Source organism: Teleopsis dalmanni, chromosome 2, assembly GCF_002237135.1.
Source record: "Teleopsis dalmanni isolate 2A chromosome 2, ASM223713v2, whole genome shotgun sequence".
In the NCBI taxonomy this organism is placed as follows: Eukaryota; Metazoa; Arthropoda; class Insecta; order Diptera; family Diopsidae; genus Teleopsis; species Teleopsis dalmanni.
The window spans coordinates 135,026,631-135,047,660 of NC_051847.1; the positions used below are offsets into that span (position 1 = coordinate 135,026,631).

Below are 21,030 nucleotides of genomic sequence, written 5' to 3' on the forward strand. Positions count from 1 at the left end.
ACAATAATAATAATGATATTAATAATAATAATAATAATAAATAATAATAAATAATAATAATAATAAATAATAATAAATAATAATTATTTTAAATGTTTTAAATATTGTCGTCTTAGTAAAACATGTAATATTAAATTTATTTTCCAAAAAGTTGACAGAAACAAAAGGATTTTATAAATTAATTGTAATTAATTAACGTTTTTTTATTTTTTTAAATTATTTGTTATATTTTTATTTTGTTATTTTTAAACGATTAAATTTAACTAATTTGCGGTTAAAAAAAAAACAAGAATGAAATTTCAACCATCTATTACTAACTACCAACTACTCCCCTTTATTTTATTACGTGTTGTGATCCTTCAGATTTTCTATCATATAGACCCACAAATGGTTTGTAACATAATATTCTTAGAAAACAATAATATAGTAACTATCCGTCCAGAATTATGCATTACGTTTTCGGTTATTATCTTGATAACACGTAAAAATTTCCTCTCATCTTTAACAAATAAATAAAATATTTACCATATTAATTTAATAGCGGGCGAATTGGTTAGTTACTATAACTGTAATTTATTATAAATAATAATATTACTATTTAAATGACCAATTAGCCCGCAAATAAATTACTATAAAATATTTTTGTCACCAATAAAAGAATAAATTATTTACCTTATGTAGGTTTATGTATGTATATGTAGGTTTTGAAATTCTCTAACAGATGCAACATCCAATACTAAGTCTGAACTTAATTAGATAGGAGATTGTTAAAATCATTCCTTGTAAAAATGAGTAGTAGGGATAGGACTTTTCATAACCAGATCGATCGTTGTATTTAAAACACTAACATTCGGATAGATCTATTCAATAGTATCTCTATCTAAGCATATTAAAAAATGTAATACCTAGATGTCGATTTCTAGCTGTGGCAAACTAAATACACTAGTGACACTAATAACTGTTAAGAAGTCTCTACAGTAGCTATGATCGTGAAGTCCACAGCAGATGTATGTTACGGTATGTAAGAAAGGCATTTATAATATAATAGTGAATAAAGCTGATGATATTAAGAGCAAAACTCTATAAAAGTATACTGTTTGACTTTACCATATATATAGGTACATAAGAATTATAAAACCTTCTAACTGTCGGAAAAGATTTATATAATTTCACTAAAGACATAAGACGAACTTAAATTGTTAAGCTAAAGAATGTTTAACAGTTAAAAAAAAAGAATTATAAAACAAAGTGTGTTCATTGTAATAAGATGCACTAGCACTTAATCGCATTAAGCTTTGTTAATAAAGATAAAGTGCTATACAATGGCAAGATAGATAGTAGCTTTGGAATTAGTCATGATAGTAATAACTAATAGCAAATGTTAAGCTGTAGACTTAACGTAGAAACTATTCTGAGATTAGATCCCGACTGTAATTAGCAAACTAGAAATGGATAACGACTAATTTTTCTTAGCCTCCCATTTGTAACCTGTATTGTGGAACGATTATGGGTTCAAATTATAGTTACTGTTAACCCACTAGCTAGATCTTCATTGTAGAAATGTTTTCTAAGAATATATCTAATAGTTTTATTGAATGCAAATTTTGAAGAACTAATATCGGCTTTATCCAGTCTGGGGTTTTTTTTTCATATGATAATATTAAAACGGTTATAGATTTATTAAATTTAAAACTTGTAAATGATTTTATTGATAACTTACATTGATTTATGAACCATTAATTATAATTAATTAATTACTTACAATTTCTCTGTGTTATATTGAGTTATACTGATATGATGGTGCCTATTTCGCTTATGAAAAACTTATAAAATGTGACTTTTTGGGAAGTTCCTTGATTATTCAATGTATATTAAACTCTACTCATTGGGAAATCAACAATAGATTTATAGCTGTTTACCAAATCTACAAAGTGATCTATTATAACTTTGACAACAAATTTATTGGTTTTTCATTTTTGTTCTTTTTTAATGAATTATGTACTAATATTATTAAAACTTTGTATATTTTGAAAAATTATACAATGAATTAAATACATAAATAACTATTATGAAGTAAATAATTATTACAAGCCTAGACAGCTTCTATTTGTTATTTCAATACAAACTACTCCATTATTTCTATGAGATACTGTATATTTCAATGTGCTTTTATATATTTTTTAATTTTAAAAAAAAGTATTTTATTATCTATTATTTTTTGTTAGTATCTCTTTGTTACATTTTTAAATATATTATTATATACTTTTTAATATTCTTTTTTATATTTACTGGTAGAAATTGTTTTAATTTATATTTAATTGTTTTTATGTTTATGTGTTTGTATTTTGTTTTTAGAAAAGAACTTCGATATGTATTTTGCAAGATTTTTAAAACATTCTTATTATTCGAAATACTATCCATTGTTTCAATCAAAGTCTGTCATTTTTTGTGTAGAATTATTGTTTCTTTTTTTATTCTTATAAGTCTGTTTTAAGATCAATTTAACGGCAATAAGTGAGTGCTGATGACATCATCAGCACTCATTCCAGGACTATGCTGAGGATGTCTCAACTAAGTTCTCTCCATTTTTGTCGTGTTACCAAAGAAGAGTTGCACTAATATTCTCTTGTCCAATTCTGGTTTTCATTTTCTAATTGAATGTTACAGCTGCATTTATTTATCGTATAACATATATATTTTTTAATAGACCCCCAAATTCTTATGATTGCACCTTTTACGTTATCAATCCCGGTCATGAAGCTTTGACTTTTTTTATTTAAAACCATTTAAAATCAAATTCATATAACATTAATAAATCTTATTTCATTCACTTTCATAACTTGTCATCATACGTTTCCATTTTCAAATCGAAGTTCGGTTTATTAAATTTTTTTGCTCTTTTTACAATTAATTTAAAACTGTTTTGTGGTTAAACTTTTGATCCTTAGCGATACTATTGATATGTCAAAGACCTGTTCATTTCTTATCTATGATATTATCGTTTTTTCAGTAATAGTTCGTCTGTTTTCGACGCCCATTTCATGTCTTGATTTCTCGAACAAGCTTTGCCTTCACCATCTACAGGCCCAATTGTTTCTTTACTCTCTGTCACCTTTGTTATTTCAGCATAGTAATATTGTAAAATATACCGAATTATTTCAAATTTGCACAGAGCATTAATCAAATCGTTTTAAAGTCTCTGCATTTCAAATACATTGAATATAAGTAACTTGCATCTATTCAAAAAGGCGCCTGGAGAGAAGTGCTGCGTCATGTCAAAACCCGATGACGGGCTTTTATGACCGTCATTTGTGTGACAATATAGTGAGAAGTGTCAATATAGACAATTACAGAGTATATCATAATCGGCTTCAGTAGTGAATATGTTCAAAATAATTTTTTTATTGTAGTTCCAAACTCGTTAGGCCCACGTTATGTAGAGTGTCACGGATGTGTCGAAATCAAAATTATTGTTGCTTTCAATGTATATTAAAAACTGAGAGTGAGAGAAAAGCAAAGTATCGGTTTAAATTTAGTCATGAGAGCAGATGCTATCCCCTTCAAAGCTGTGTTGTATGTACATATGTATGTATGCACGTACAGTAATCATCCTTATAACGCGGTACCGTTATAACACGTTTTTATATTACGCGATTTTAATTCCCTATATAACACCGGCCTTCCCCCATATAACGCGGGGATTTGTACAGCTCATAATTGGCTTCGCGTACCTTTGCACGTGTGTATTCTGCATTTCCTATAATGCCGAACCAATCTACTGCGTTATAGGGGGTATTCTGTATATATTTTCTTCAAAATTTAGGCATAACAAAAAATTACAAAGTAATAGTAAAAATACTAAATTGACACTTTACATAACATGCATTTTCGTTGTAGCCCGAAAGAGCCAATTTTGATGTGCCCGTGACACTCTACTCTGTCTTTTCTTTATTGATAGTTTTTATGCTGATGTTGCTTATTGGTACTTCGATATATATCAATATACTTCTTTTTAGGATTTTATCTGCTATAAATAATATAGATGTGGATTGTAGTATATTATTATAATTTTTATTTTTGTTAAAGGAGTGCTAGTTCGCAGGCAGATTCGTTACTCAACAGTATGGAATTTTGGCAAAACTGTACAGTGTTTCTGTTGAACCCCTACACATCACCCTCGCACTTTTATTGCTCATAACTCTGTAATTAAATCTGTCTGTCAACTTTTCATATTCAGTTTCATATTCATCCAGTTTCAACTGTCTTAAGTCTTATTTCACAAATAAACACGCACTGCACAAGAATGAATTCAACTCAGCAATTTTCAATTATTTTCAAGATATTATCTGTTTAAGATGCTTAAAGCGGCTGCATTGTTTTAACGCATAGCTCCATTATGAGAGCAAATATAATCCCAACGGAAGTGCAATATTAAAATTTACATCATCGCTGTCATACACAGATAATTAATTACCAAAATGAAAAAAAAAATCTCAATAGAAATTATGAAGGCAAACTTTTTGCAAAATTTAACACAATAAGCAAGGCAATATAAAGAGCATAAATGACGTAAATTCGTTGGGATACTTAGTTCCATTGCACTTTGATGCCCACACTGTGGAACTGCAAGTTCTTCAACTGCAAGTTCAGTATTTTTAGTTTCACTGCACTTACGTATCGTCACTTGGTCTGGTCGTCTACTAGTCAAGCATTTAGTGTATAATTAGCAAAGCGAACGCGAACGTGAACGCGTTCAGTGACGACTTGCAGCTGCTACTGCCAATTTGTCTAGCACTTCGCCGCCAAATTGCCAACTTGCCAAAATGCAATTCATTTACAATAAAATTTTGTTAATTTCTGTAAATAACAAACGCGAAAACAAATAAAATTTCAGCTATAAAAACATCTCAACCACTCACTTTAAGCGTTTTAATTCGAAAACAAGTGCGGCGCTATTTTTATACACATGTGCTACTTTGTGTTGTGTCTTCAATTAATTACACACAAGCCGTAAGTCAAATGGTTCAATTAAATTTTTGCTGTTTATTTTGGTTTTAAGTTAAAGAGCAGAGCAAACCCGCAGCTATTTGCGGTTTAAGTTAATTTATGCACACAAATCCGAATAAAATAAACAAATTTTCACAAAACAATAAAAATAAACTCACATAAAATTCATAAAAATTTAAACTCAAAATTACAAAAAAAAAAAAATTTAATTTAAGGAAACATATAGAGAAGAATGTAAACAATAAGAAAACATTGTTTTTAATGTTTTTTTTTTTATAAAAATTTCGAATGAAATTTCAATTTGTTTTGGCGAGGGTAGATCCAGAAGTGTCTGCAGCAAAATCATTAAAATTCGGTAGTCCGATTCCTATACAATGTTTTTTTATTACAGATTAAATTTTGCTAAACTAAATGAAAAATGTTAGAAAACAATCTAGTTTTTCAAAGTAAAAATATTAACAATTTAATGGGGAACTTCGATGCTGAGTTGCGTGGTTCATATATACCTGTGTGTCTACAGAATTTTTATTTTTCTAAGAAAATATTTAATAACTTTTTTAAGCACTTTGGCATTCTAGTTTTTTTGAGTTCTGATCATGATATCATATGATTTCAAACGGTTTTGCATCTACTGATCTAGCGATAGATAGACCTTTATGCAGTTGACATAAATTGTGGATCATTTTCATGATGTTTAGAAACGATGGACAATTAAACTTTTCGTTAGGAGAGTGGAGTTTTGATCAAGATTGTGATTAGTTACACCCAATACTTGCTAACCTACTGATTGAATTGATTAATTAATACTGCATTCACACGAGAGTTTCGTTTGTAATTTTAACTGTCAATTGTTGTTGCTTTCAATGCAAAATGACAGCTAAATTACAAACAAAACTCCCGTGTGAATCCAGTATTAATTAATCAATTCAATCAATAGGTTAGCAAGTATTATGTGTAACTAATCAGAATCTTGATCAAAACTCCACTTCTCTACCGAAAACTTTAATTGTCCATGGTTTCTGAATACCTTCCCAAACAAAATAATAATGGAGAGTAACCATTATTAGTCACAGCTGTCACAAATTGTCACAAATGGTAATGTTTGACTCTTTTTGTGATCATTCGAATATCAAAATTCCGTATCACCTGTCTTTCTTTACGAATTGATAAATTAGAGAATGATTTCTTCATCAAAGATGGCAAATCGGGGTATCTGGTTAATGTTAATCTTGGTCTATTAAGAACTTTAAACGCTGCACTTTTTGATTATTGACTACGTAGTTGTCTATATATTTTCAACTGTTTAGCTGTTTTTCTAACTTTTAGGCGTCGATTTTAACTAAATCAATGTTTAGTCAAAAAATGTCTTCTATGGACATCAACATGCTTAATTCGTGATAGACTATACTAATAACGACATACCTAAAGCATTATTTTAGTTCTTAGTTTTTAGTTTATTGTTCCTGAATATATTGGAATAAGAAAAACTAATGGACTGGGTTGAGTGAGTATATGCAGTTTATCCTAATTGTCACATAAATGCTGTTCTGCAAAATCCATAAATATTTAAGACAGAATTTTCTATTTTCTATAGTTGCCGCAAAATGCATAGAAACATACAATCTATCACATATTTTCTATCTATAACTTTTTACAAGTAATACAGATACTATTTCTATATTTCTATTGCTTTCTATTATTATCTCATTATCCAATGTGATTAATGCATGTTTGCGTGAACAAGAAATATTAAAAATATTGTTACTTTTTATAATCTATCGACCTGCTATTAGAAATTCTATAGTCTCGATGTTCTATATTTATAATAGACTTGAATGGATTTAAAAACAACAAAAGTAACCAAATATAAGTTTAAAGTATATTTATATGGATAATTTTCGTCAAGGGAATTTGTATTTTCCAGAAAATTAATTGAAAAAAATGGATATACCAGAATCGAATACCAATAATATGTCGCCAACCGATGAGGCATTGTCATTAAATACAATTGCAACAATAATGCGAGCTTGTAATGATATACAAGTTACAGACGAGGCGTTATTTTTGACTGCAGAAGCTACAAAAAAGTTCATAGAGTACATCACTAAGGAGTCATTTGGAAAGGCTGATAAAAATAATGAACTTAAATATGAGCATTTAGCTGAAGTAGTAGAGAGCAATCAATCCATTAAATTTCTGCAAGAAATAGTACCAAAAAAAGTTAAATTTAACGAACTGCAAGAATATCTAAAGGATAATGCTAAAAAAAATTAATAAGAGCGACTAAATAATAAAATTGTTTTCAGATTCTTATGACGACTTGATAATGCTTTTGTCTTTATTACGCATATATTATCTCATATGCGTGTACTTAAATTGTGGAGGGAAGAACGAATCCTCTTCAATTAGGTAAGAAAACCGTTTTGAATGCACAATTCCTCGTAATTGTGGAAAGAAGAAGATCGAACTAGAACCAGCCACAATCATTTATAAAGGCGGTAGTTTGGCCAAAGCTAATACTGGAGATATCGTTGAATTAGGAATTAGGAATTATTGTTGAAGGTGCCACCATTGAGCAGTGTACTGAAAATATCCCAGTTTGTCAGTTTACTTACTAACTTGATGGTTTAAAAATTATTTTTTTTTTGTTCGATCATTTTTGCAAATACTTCATTTATCTCTACATTGCTGAAAACTTGTTTTCTTTGGAAATATTTTAAACTATCCATCATTTTCCTGTAATCGTCCCTACGAAGAGAGATATCAACTACTGATTTTGACAAAAATATGCAAATATTTTGATTACCCATTTGGTTTTGAATTCTCTGGATGGTTCCTAAGAAGTATGAAGAAGTGTATACATTATATATACATATAAGTAAAACATTTTTTATTTATCTCTAAATCAGGTTCTCTGGTCCATAATTTATATTACGGTTAAGTGACTTTTTGTGACTTTAAATATCAATAAAAGATATATACGAAGCTAAATTCAAAAGAAAATATTATTTAATTAAATGTTAACACTTATATTAATAATTTTATACTTTGTGCTTACAACAAAGTTGATCTTACTACTTAATAGTATAATAAACCATTGGCTCTATTTTCTTACTATTATATGCTGATAAAAACAATCTGTGTGTAACATATCTAGGCAATTATCTTATAGTCTTCAATCAATTTGATAGCAGACATTGGTAAGTAACTGAGTAACTGAGAATGTTAAATATATTTCAGATACATTTTTTAAAACATGTAAAATTGATTAACTCCGTTCTTCAAACTTCAATAAAATATTCTTAGAAATATGTCAATAATTCTTATTTTACTTATTTATTTAAAATTTGTATCAAAAATTCTATTAAAAACTATTATATCAGTTACTTATCCATTGCTAACCAAAAACCTATTCAACTATTTATTGACTAAAATAAACAATAGCCCCGCAAATAGCATTACATTTAATTTTCTACACTGTGCCCTCTCTGATGTCTTTTCCAAATATTCCTGACTCATCTTAAGCAATTGTACAACCTTTTGCTTTGCATGCAACTTTTTAATTTGTTTCAATTGTTCGGCTTTAGTTCAATTCAAAGCAGACAATTCACACAATTTACATGGACAAACTTCTCGGGGCCCCACTACCACGCCTCTAAATTGAATTATTAGCTTTTCTATTTGCTTTGTTAGCTCGTAGACTATTATTGAACAAAGTTGTTAGTGTAGGAAAAAGTGATAGTTTTCACATTTTTTTTTTTTTGTTTTTTACTTTCAAGAAAAGTGCAAATTAATTTTTTCGTTTCCTCGTCTCTCAGTTTTCATTTCCTTTATGTTTATTACTTTTTGTAACAATTTCAATGACGTACCTATATGCGTGTGAAATTGTGTCTGTTACATTACCTTTCTTCATTTGCGGTCTGACTTTTATAGGTCAGCAGTTTTTCCTTGTCGCTCTCTCATGGGCTCCATCGCAGCAAACTGAGTTGAAAATTAATACTTTTTCGCAATATTTTTTAACTCTTGGGTAATTGCGGAAAAATTGCTTAAACAGTTGGAAAAAAGAATAAGTTTACAATATTAAATTTATTAATTTGATACAAGTTGCAACAGTTTTACCAGATGAAGCCACGAATTTTTATAGCTAGAGTTTTTTATTATGTAAAATCAAAAGTTAGTCAAAAAGTATTTGTATGAAAATTGATGAAAAAAAATGAAATAATAAATATTTCGAGTTAAAGAGATATTTACTGAATTCAACCTTTGGTACTTACAGTCTCAGTCTCATTGAATTACAAATAATTCAATATAAGAAATAATTCCAAGACCACTGATAATGAGTATTAATTGGATAATGGGCTATACGGGAAACAGCTGTATGGTCAGGCAAAAATTCATTTGTTTAAAAAAATTATAAAAATAAAATTTTTTGTTGTTGCAATATCACTACAACTATAAAAACCTCTCTACTGTAAATAATATTTTTTATATATAAAATTTAGTTTCTTTCGTCAAAACGGACGTTAAAAATCAATATAATAAATAACTTTAATAATAAAGCTTTTATTTATAGTTCAGAGAAAGTTGTTAATGTATAATTTTTATGGTCCTAAATTAATTTCAAAATTATTTAGCTAATAATTAGTAACTTATTGTAATTAAATTAAAAAAATTATATAATAAATATATTTAAATTTTTATATAAATACCCCAGGAAATATATTTCTGATTGGGACATGCTATTTTCAATTCGTTGATATTCTATAATAATATCTATAATAACATATTATAGCTATAAGTGTCCAATTAACTCAGTTTCTACTTTAACTTTTATAGACATGCAAAATTATTTCTTAGATTTCTTGTAAAGATACTTAATAAATACTTTTTAAAAAAAGGTTTACATATTATATATAAAATAATATAATAGATATTTAGATTTGATAGTACTTAGAATCTGTTTCCTTTTCCAAAATTTTAAAAACTAATAAAATTTTTACTATTACTTCGAATAAAATTCTTCTCAATTGTTTTAATAAGTCTTTATAATAACTGTATTAATGACATATGATTTAACTTTATGAAATCGTTATAGTTCATTATTCTTTTTAATTTGTAATATTGATAATAACGTAAAGAAAGTAACATCGGGGACTCTCTCTATAATGTGCTTATAAACTTGAAAACCTCCACGAGATGTATCGATCAGGCTATGATTATTAGTCTATCTATCTATCTGTCGGTCTGTTTATGTACTAATTAGCCTTTCGTTTTCAAACCATAAAATAAAATTTGATAAATAGAGTTATTAAGAATGGGCGTTAAACGCATGTCAAAACTACCAAAATGGAATGATTTGGAGTTACCTTGTAAGCCTTAGAACTGATTATTCTTTATTATGGGCCATGTTATACAGACAGTCATGATGATATCAAATGTGAAATTGTTGTTGTTTTCAATGTTAATGAAAAAATTAGTAAACGAAAATCGTTTAAAATTTGGTTATGATGACGAAACTTTCTAAAATTTTTGAAAATTCATGACGTCGGTCGACCAGTGTTGTTGTTTTGTAATAAATGTTAGAATTACATTTTCAGAATCATGTTTATATATGATGCCGAAAAATTACAGAATCAATCGATCAAAAAATTGTTAAATCTTAATCTTTTTTGGATGCAGGTTTTAAATGAAGTGGGAAATAATTGCGGTATAAATGGGAATCAACAAACAGCATCGGAAAGACTTTGGAAGGCAAATAATGTACTGATGTTGACATTGCTGAAAACTGATTTGAGAGACAAATATATAAGAACATGTCAACAACCTAACCGAATTTATAAAGACTTAACAACAGCATTAGGAAAGGAAATATAGCTGACGTAAGATATATTACAAATATCACCTGGATACTTAAGGCAAGAAGTAGCACGATACAGCTAAACGGAAACAGATTTGATGTATATAGATCTGCGCTCTGTAGTATATGTAATTTAGATGAGACTAAATATATTGTACATTTTCTTGACCGTTGTCCTATTCTACAAGAATTTCGATTAGCTTACTTTAGTAAAGCAATTCTATCTTATGAAAACATTATAAATATTTTAAACGGTTCTGAGGTAGAATGGGCAAAAGTAGGCCAAAAAAACTGTATAGTACACCGGTCTTATTTAATATCAGAATATAATAATTAATATAAATTATAGCTCATCTATTATTTATAACGTGTACATACTAGTTTATTCTTATGCTTACTATTATACAACTATTTATAATACTATTATTATACTAAAAGTCGGCGGACGTCGCTATTTTAATTATATTTATTTATATATTACTTTAGGATTCACTAATCATACTGTAAAAATGAAATTTAAAATGAAAATAAAAATACATACATACATACATAAATGTTAGAATTTAGAAATAATTAAATATATACAATAAATAAATACAAAAAATATGATTTGAAGCGAATCAGTAAGCACGTATTTAATGACAGAAATGTAAACGCAATACTTTTTAACGAGAAATAATTTGGAAGCGATTTAAAAAATTTCCAGAAAATTAGAATATGGGTGGCATTCAGAAATATAAGATACATGTGAATCTTGTGATACAAAACCTTCAATTTTTTTTATTTAAAAACTTGCTGCTATATAAACTTCTTTAAAAACTTATAAATAAGCATAATTGTGTATTGAATCTTTTTATTTCTATTCTGCAAATTTTATTAAATATTACAATATACTTATATATTATGCATTACTGACATGGTTTTGTAATGCAATCTTTCAATTCAAGTATTTCTGACATGTACAATGCTAAAAAATTTTTTATTCTTTTATGCAAATATTTTTTTTCCTTGAAACATAATGTATATAATATATTTAAAGCTTTTATAAAAATAATACAAAAATTAATTTTAAAAAAATCCTAATAAATTAAATAACATGAATATATAACTAAATATATAGACTATGAACATATGACTACATAGTTTATAATAAGTATTAAGGAATGTTATCATATAAAATATATCCGAAACCTATATTTATGTTGACACTGCTTGCATTTTATTATTTATAAATAAATTAAATTTTCTTGACTAAGTATATATTTTAATTCATTTTTGTAATTTTAACTCCGTGCCAATCAAATCATCTGATTCCTACAGCAGAATAATGTACTTATATAAATATTTTTTTTTTAAAAAATTTATCTTATACAAGAACAAAAACTGCTTTAATTTTCGGTTTACAATTATTTATATTATATTATTTTATGTATAAGGTGACAAAATGTGTACTGGTATCCGTGAATACTATTTTCCATTCTATTATTTGAATTCTTATATCGAAACGTCATTGATATAAAATTAAAATGTTTAATTTTTTCAATTAAATTAATTTTTTTGAATAATTTAATTTTTTTCTTTCATAAAATATCCATACAATTTTATAAACTAAATCACAGTTTCTTGCTTTTTTTTCCTTATCTTTTTCTCTTTCTTAAACTTAGTCTCAGCTACGTTCCTTTGACAATTATAAGTTTTCTTATTATCTCCGTAATTTTCCTCATATATTTAACTCTCCACTGTAAAGAACGGGACTAATCTAAGACCAGTCCTTAGTATACAATGACTAGATTTTGGCTGTTTTTTTTTTTATATGAAGTTTATGTATAAGATTTCAATTTTTCACATTTATTTCTGCAAGCAAGATTATTTATTTAGTTATACATGAGTTTGAACTACTCTTTACCTAATCCATATTGATCATTAAGTAGACACTAAAAAATAATAATATATAAGAGAAATAGATAATCGGAGAATACTATCCCAAACGTAATTCTTGTTGTGTAATTAAAGTAATCCATAGCGGTCTGGTCTTGTACAAAATCGTGGGGACAATTTTCTCATTTTGTACGACAGAGATATAGATTCTTGTTCTCACTTTATTAATCTACCATATATTTTGAATTCTGTTCATGGTCTGACTATTTATGTTTTTGACTTATACCTAAGTTCTTACTTCTAATTTTTATGTTTTATATTTTATATCTAGCTGACATTTTCTAAGTTTCTTTCTTATACTGGATTCACACGAGAGTTTTGGTTGTAAATTTAGCTGTCATTTCAAATTATTATTTAAATATATATAGGTTAATAATAATATTAAAACAAAGTTTTAATTTTATGTGATTATGTTACTCTGCGATAGCCCAAGTATATTTGAACAAGCACACACTTTCGTGGAGTTGAGAACTACCATACCAACATTTTCCAGAAAAATAAGTTTATACCCCGTTTGGCAGCAATCATGCGTTCGAATAATATAGCATGATTCTACCGTTAATGAAACCAAGCGCAGGGGGACAATTCAAAAGGCCTCGGATGTTAACTATGTTAATATAACAATATATATAGGAAGTCATATATACTATATATATACGTTTAAAATTCTCTATTCTCTTCTTCTTCTTTCTCTTGGGTCCATTTTCAGTTATTTTTATCACTTTTTCTTCTTAACAATCTCTATAAATAATCTTTGTTTTAAATTCCAATAGTTTCTATTAATTCTGTCTCCTTTTTCTTCATTGTCTATTTTGCTTGCAACTTTATTGATTTTGCTTGATAAATTTCTTCTAAAATTGGTTTTGTAAATATTTTGATGTTCTCAATTTCACGAATTAAACATTTGTGCGTAACTCATTTTATGATCAAAAATTAAATATATCCTGCATCATTCCCAACCACCTAACAATTATACTTTCAATTAATTAACAAACTTAAGTGCTTCTTGGCTTCCGCCGATATAAAACTTATCGTTTAGCAAATTTGTGCAGTTGCAGTTGCAGTTGCAGTTCTACGCAATTATTTGCAGTATTAACGCAGCCATTAGCACATTTATGCGCAGCCACTCGCAATTTTTTATGGCAAAGAATTCTCGGCGATTTTCTACTTAACTGCCTACAAAGAGGAATTCTTCATAGAAAATAAAAATAAATGCCGCAACGAATTTTTGCAAAATGTGCAGTTTTTCTATAACGCGGTCAATTATGTACATAAATCACCGGCTAACGACTCAAGCAAAGAATAGAAATAGAAAATATAGCGATCCCTCAGAACGATGGCATATTCAGCTAACAAGATACTACGATGCAAAAATAATAAGAGCCTCTGCATCTATCGGGGAGAAACCATCTATAGCATCTTTATTGCTGCAACACCAAATTTGTTCGGCTGCTGTTGTAATGCCTTGGCTTATTGTTGTTGGCTGATGTTGCTGATACTGCTGATGTTGTAGTTGTTATCGTTATTGCCTTTGTTAATGTTGTCAAGTGGTAGTGACTTATGGTCAGGACGGTAATGGCAATAAGATTTCCAGCATTACCTTTATTAAGCAAAATTTTAGATACTGCTTCTCGACTGTTTTTTTAGTTTTTTCATTTTTCCTTTGTTTTTTGCTGCTGTGGTGCAGTTCTTCCTTCTTTTGCATTATGTTTGCTTTTGAAGATATTCTTTTGAAGTGCACTGAAGCCAATATAGCATTTACAACAATGTAGTAACACAATAGCAGCATTGGCTGGCAATTCTTTCTGCTGTTATCGTGGTTGTCGGTAGCAAATCTGCAACCGCTGCTTCCAACTTGCAACAATTTTTGCAAAAATCTTTTCTGGCGTATGCGTTTCATGTGGTTGAGCATGTTCAGCATTTGTTGTTGCTGATTTTGATGCTTGAATGATGTTTTGTGGTTTAAAGTAGGTACAAAAGAATATGTTGCCTTTGCTTTGAAGACTTGTTATTCTATCTGCAATTCCTTCTTCTCACATTTTTTCATCTTCTCTTGGCCAACTGCATTAGTACTCGGTTTATTGCTGTAGGTACAGGCATTTTGCAATCTATTATCGCACAAAGGCAGCAGGCGTTTCATGTTAAATTGGCGAAGTAATGCCTCATGTTTTTAATGTTACTAGAATTTCCTCTCAATCGATTAATTTAATTGTAAATTGTAAGCAAACAATCAATTAATTATTTTGTTGCTCTTCCATATACCACAGTTTGTTATTGATAACAGGGAATCGAGGTTAATGAAATGTGAAAGCATATTCAAAGTCTAAGACTTCCACTAATTAAACATTTTGTGATGTCACTTACTTTTATGAAATGTACTTAGAAACAAAATGTTCAACATTTAACCTCGCGATTACTGTAGTTAAAGCCTAAATATGAAATTTTTTATTCATTGGGTCTTAAAATGAATAAATAAAATAATTGATTTTAAAACCTAATATTTGATTTATTTATTATTTATTCAAGGAAATTCGGGCAGAACTTTCAAAAACTATAGAATTTTACTGAAAATCTAAATTGACAATAACATATTTGTTGTGTGTCAAATTGGCATACAAAAATTGGTGCATATTATTAACTTTATTATTCATACATGTAAATTCTTCAATAATTAATCTTCTGTAACTTACCACATTTTTCATAAATTTGTACTTCTTCTTCGGACGGAAGTGCTTTATTAAAAAAAAAAGCTGTCTATATTCTCTGAAAGTCGGACATATTCTAATAATATGGCATATATTTTGTTTCATGACGATTACACAAAGAACAATCACGTTCAGATATATTAAATTCTCTGGTGTTTAAAATAAAAAGACCACCCTTACATTTAAAAAGTACGCTCGATATGTGCTGAGTGAGTAATAAAAACTATGCATAATGTCGTATTGCAGCTGTGGGTACATGTCATGAGATCCCGACCCAGCATTCGCGACAAAGGAATCTTTTTGACTTCGTTTTTATACAGTTATAATATTATTATGTAATAATTTAAGATCCATATTCCGAAGACCTAACCTAAACCTAACCGATCTAATATATAACGTCACGATCACTGTAGTTAAAACCTTTATATGCAATTTTTTATCATTATCATAGATAAAATAATAATTTTAAATAAAAAAAATAAAATAATTTTTTACTAATTTTTGTTTTTAGAAAAATCAAAGAAAAACAATTTGAAATACTGGTTTTAAATAAAAGAAAATTTTAATATGCATAATAAATGCTTTGATGGTGCATGAATATTGTGCATAGCAGGGTTTTTCAATCTCTGTTGTCGTACCCCCCATTTAACGCTTTAAAAAATTCCAATTTTTTCCGCCTTGTAACTTCTACAGAAAACGTTTGAAGAGCTAAGCAAATCAATCGAATGTTTATTCTATTTCGAACGATAAAAAATGAACTATATCCTTCATCTTTCCAATAACAATCTTTTTTTTTTTGCTCGTGCACTATTAGTTAGTAAAGTTCGTAACCAACGAGACTTCCTAATCAACGTTATTCCAAACTAACAATGATAAAGTATAATCTCAAATTAATCTTTTCAATAATCAAATTGCCTATTCTTGGGAGATCCTCCATATTGAGAAACACTGTTCTATAACACTACTTAAGTACGCTTCTGGCAGTACGTTTCTTGTAAAAGTTCAATCATATAAGCGCAATGCTTGCTGCACTTTTTACTTATTTTGAGTTGTAACTTGACAAATATTAGTTTTCAATACTTAATTCTATAAATACATTAACTAACATAGCCACATTGGACAATACCCTAAAAATATTCGTCTTTGCAACAAAAGACGAAGAAAAACTTTTGTTAATAAAACAAAAGTTTTTTTAATAATTTGAATCTTTTGTCGTTTTATTTATCGATAATTATATTACAAATTAAAATATCAATTTTATGTTATAATAGAAAATGTGAGTGAAGCGATTATAATTTCTATTTTATTATTTTTATAATTCATTAATTTTTTTATTTTATTTTATTATAGAAAGAGTACTCTGCAATACGTACTCTTTTTCCTTATTGAATGCCCATTAAGATTGGGAGAAAGAAAATAGGCTTATTGTCGCTGGATACAAAGAGATCGAAACAACATTTACCTTACCATACTTTCCGCTTAATTCCCTTTCTGATATACAAATTATAATAATATGTTAAGTGCTAAGCAATGTTCATCGATAAACACTCAAAAATTACACAAACAAGTTTTGTGCAAAGAAAGACTAAAAAATGAAAACATAAGAAAGCATCCGATAAAATATGCAAGTATGATTTAATTTTTGTTAATGATATTAATTTGTACACTTGTGTGATTTTATAATGTATATTATAAGTGTAATATAAAGTAAATAATTCTAACAATAAAGATATTATAAGGCTTAAATAGAAAGTAATCAAATTAAGATATTTTTTTTTGACACTTTGTGCAAGTGTCATCTCAGTACTTCGAATCGGACATTTTTTTGTTCTGGATTTTGTTTCAGTTCAATAAAAAAATGTATATCGGTTCGGTTCCGATTTTGGTTTCGACAATAATATTGGTATCTTCGATTAATGGTTCAATCCATCCTTTCATGATCAGCGCTGTATATCTAAGAAATATGCTAATATTTAACAAACAAAAAAACTTGTTGAATTCAGCTATTATTATAAAGAAACAGATTATATAGAATATTGAAATGTTAAACTGAAGACATCTTTCAATGTCAAAAAGTTTTCTCCTAGCGTTATTTTATTTTATACTGTATATTTAATAATAAGCTTACCTTAATTTTCGTTTCATTTCATATTCAATTTATATTATATTATATTTAAAAAAATAATTCTTTACCTTTTGTGAAATTGTAAATAGATTATATACATAATAACATAATTACAAAAACAAAATTAAATTATTATAAATTCAATTTAAATTGCGTTTCTGTAATTGAAACTGGCCTCAATCTAGTTTTGTTGAAACTTTGAGAAAAAACTAAATTAAAATCCGAATGAAAATCTTTATTTTGCAGAGGCAGAAAATAAAACTTAAACCTCATGTGTACAATAAAAGTGACCTTGCCTCACTTTCATAGATGTCTAACGTACTGCAATTAGCCACTCTTGAAAAATATGCCAACAACAGTCGTAAGAGACTTAACTAAAACTACTACGTCTAAGTTCGTTTTCTGATAATTGCAGATTATTTTTGTCTGTTTTCAGTTTTATTTTCCAAGTGAAATATCGAATTTTTGTATTTTTCTTTGCATTCGTTCTATGTTTTTATAACCTATTGTCTATTCTATTGCATTTCAGTAAACTATGTTTATTATTTTCACATATTTATTCCACACAACTTTTGCAAGTTCAAATTTGAGGTATTTTCGTAGAGTTGAGGGTCAGTCATATACGTATACTCTATATCGTGCAGACTGCAAAATGAAAAAAAAAATAATAATTTATACTAATTTACAGCAAGTGTACCTGCTCACAACGTTAGTTCATTAGTAATTTAGTAGTAATTCAGTTGTTCATTTCCAGTTTAAATAGCTTGCACACCAATCCAATCTATCAACCCCACACCAGCCATTATCCAATAGCAGAAATTCCCTTAATTAAACATCCATTTGTACAAATAATCGTATCCGCAATAGATATAAAGCATTGAATTAATATGTGTATATATTGTATTTATAAACTTTAGTAACACTCGGTTTAACTTAGAATTTGTAGTGTTTATATGTAAATGAGCTTATTTTCGAAATTAATGAAGCTCAAATTTCTAAAAAATTTAATTTTTTTTTATTAAAAAAAAAAATAAAAGTTTCAAAAATAATGGTTTCTTAATTCAAAAAAATTTCAAATTGTCACTCTTAAATCCTATAATTTTTATATTATATATTATATATATTATGTATTTTTTTTAATATGTACTATATAAAACAAAACACGAGTCTTGCATTAAATAAAATTAAAATTTGCTCAATAGTCCAGAAACAATTTTTTGGTCATTAAAATCTACAAATTGCTAAATCTTTATATGAAATAGATTTAAAGAGAGAATAGTAGATTTAGAGAGAGATTAGTAGACTTAAAGAGAGAGTAATAGATTTAGAGAGAGAGTAGTAGACTTAGAGAGAGAATAGTAGATTACGTTTATTTATTTATACTTATTTATTATTCTTGTGCTTGCTTTAAAATTGTTCACAGGCTTTTACGTCTTATTTTGGCATATCACTTTAGTTAAATTATCTGACACACCGCTGTTATCACCGGGGGGAAACAAGTATATTCTTTCTTATTCATTCATTCCTGATTTTGATTCTTTACAGTTTAAGGCTCTTCTTTAAGGCACTAAGCATTTCTGTTGTTTAGGACTGACTTTCTATACTGTATAATATAATAACATAAGCGTAGTTTAATGTTTGCACCTATTTATTTATTTTGGAAAGTATGTATTATTCAGCAGTAGTATTTCGTTTAGAATTTGTCTTTCGTAATATGTACTAATTATTATAGTTTAATGTAAACTATAATATTTTATGTGAATACAAGTGTTAGACAAGAGATTTATAAGATCTAAAACCAAATTTTTATGTTAACAGTTAGGTTACTTTTAGAACTTCATCTGTTATTGGTACAAAGTAAGTCCTTTTGCTTAGCTGTAAAAAGTTTTAATATATAATCTAATGTATCTAATATTGCGGAATATAAAATGTATAGTTCTCAAAAGCTTTTAATTTACATTTTTATGTGATTGCTACGTAAATACTCTCCATCACTATCATTTCAGTACGTTTTGTTAAATATTAATATTATTGTTGAAAGTTTACTGAATAATTACTTATTTAATATGTTCTTTTAATAGCATTTTATGTTCTAGGATTTTTGTTAGAAAAGTGACTTTAGTTTACAAAATAAAATGATGTTATACAAGACCAGAACTGATAAATATAGTAGTTTGTCAATGATATGTATTCATTACGGTTTTGTATTAATTTTGATCAGACTTATCGCTCTTTTTAATTTAGTAGTATGTTCTCCCATATTTTGACTGTTATTGATGGATCTTATGCAAACGCAACAACGCAGCTTAATACTATACTTTATTTAAAGACCGCTTTTCTAGTACTCGTGTACCAAGGGATAAATTTTGATGTATACAAAATATGATTTTGATTTTAAGTTACGAGGGTGGTTTGATAAGTCAGTGATTTTTTGAAGTAAACAAATTTTTTTCGGTAAATAAACATTTTATTTTTCTACATAATCACCTTTTAGCTCCATACATTTAGTCCAGCGTTTTTCTAATTTTCTTATACCCTCCAAAAAATGGGTTTTCTCAAAGCTCTCAACATACGCGTTTGTTTCGGCAATGACTTCTTTATTCGACTCAAATCTCTTACCGCCCAGCCATTTCTTTAAGTTTGAAAACAGGGGGCTGAATCTGGAGAATATGGTGGATGGGGTAGCAGTTCGTATCCCAATTCGTGGATTTTGGCCAGTAATGCTTAATCAGCACACGAACTTCACTTTTTTCCTTTTTCGTAAAAATTCACGAGGATGTCTGCTTTGAACGGCTATCAAACACCAACTGAACGAAGTAGCTTGTAACTGCGCGGGAAATGCAAGAAGAAACTGACTTATTAAACCGCCCTTGTGTAGGTTTTTGTTAGTCTTTTGTCCTGATGGTATCACCATATATGTGATACGTATGTGAATCAGAATTTGTGTGATTCTTATTTAACAAAACACGTTATATGGTACATTTCTTACACTTTTGGAACATCCTTACTGCAGCGTGTTTCATGCTAGAAAAAAGGTTGAAGACATCAAGTTCACAAGTTGTCGTCTCTTTTATACTAAGTAGTATATTATCAAGTATAATTTTCTTCATTTTTTCGATATTTTTATCGGTTAACAAGTTCCAAAAAATACCCATAAAGAGGTATTTCGATTAGTGCTGTTCATATTCGAATTTACGAAGTATTCGAAGACTTCGAATATTCGAATAGTAAACGAAGTCTTCGAAGTTGGAAAAAACTTCGAAGTTTTTGTGAATTTTTGTTCTCGAAGTCTTCGAAGTTTAAGTGTAGTGAAAAACTTCGAAGACTTCGAAGACTTCGTAAGCAAAAGGTGAAGTGAGAGCGCAAAATGCAAACAAACGTGCATCACACAAATTATT

At 28.1% G+C, this 21,030-nt stretch overlaps 2 protein-coding genes across 2 annotated transcripts in view; both read left to right on the forward strand.

Moving 5' to 3' along the window:
• The first annotated feature begins 6,883 nt into the window (after positions 1–6,883).
• Positions 6,884–7,281, forward strand: LOC119675758 (chromatin accessibility complex 16kD protein-like). Its single transcript, XM_038086964.1, has one exon. The coding sequence runs from the start codon at positions 6,949–6,951 to the stop codon at positions 7,279–7,281; it is 333 nt and encodes a 110-aa protein (XP_037942892.1). The 5' UTR covers positions 6,884–6,948.
• Positions 7,282–17,978: 10,697 nt separating this feature from the next.
• LOC119675759 (DNA ligase 1-like) overlaps positions 17,979–21,030 on the forward strand; it is a 7,506-nt gene continuing 4,454 nt past the window's right edge. Inside the window, exon 1 of the mRNA XM_038086965.1 lies at positions 17,979–18,025. Within this exon, the coding sequence (XP_037942893.1) occupies positions 17,979–18,025 (47 nt within the window). The remainder of the gene's footprint in view (positions 18,026–21,030) is intronic.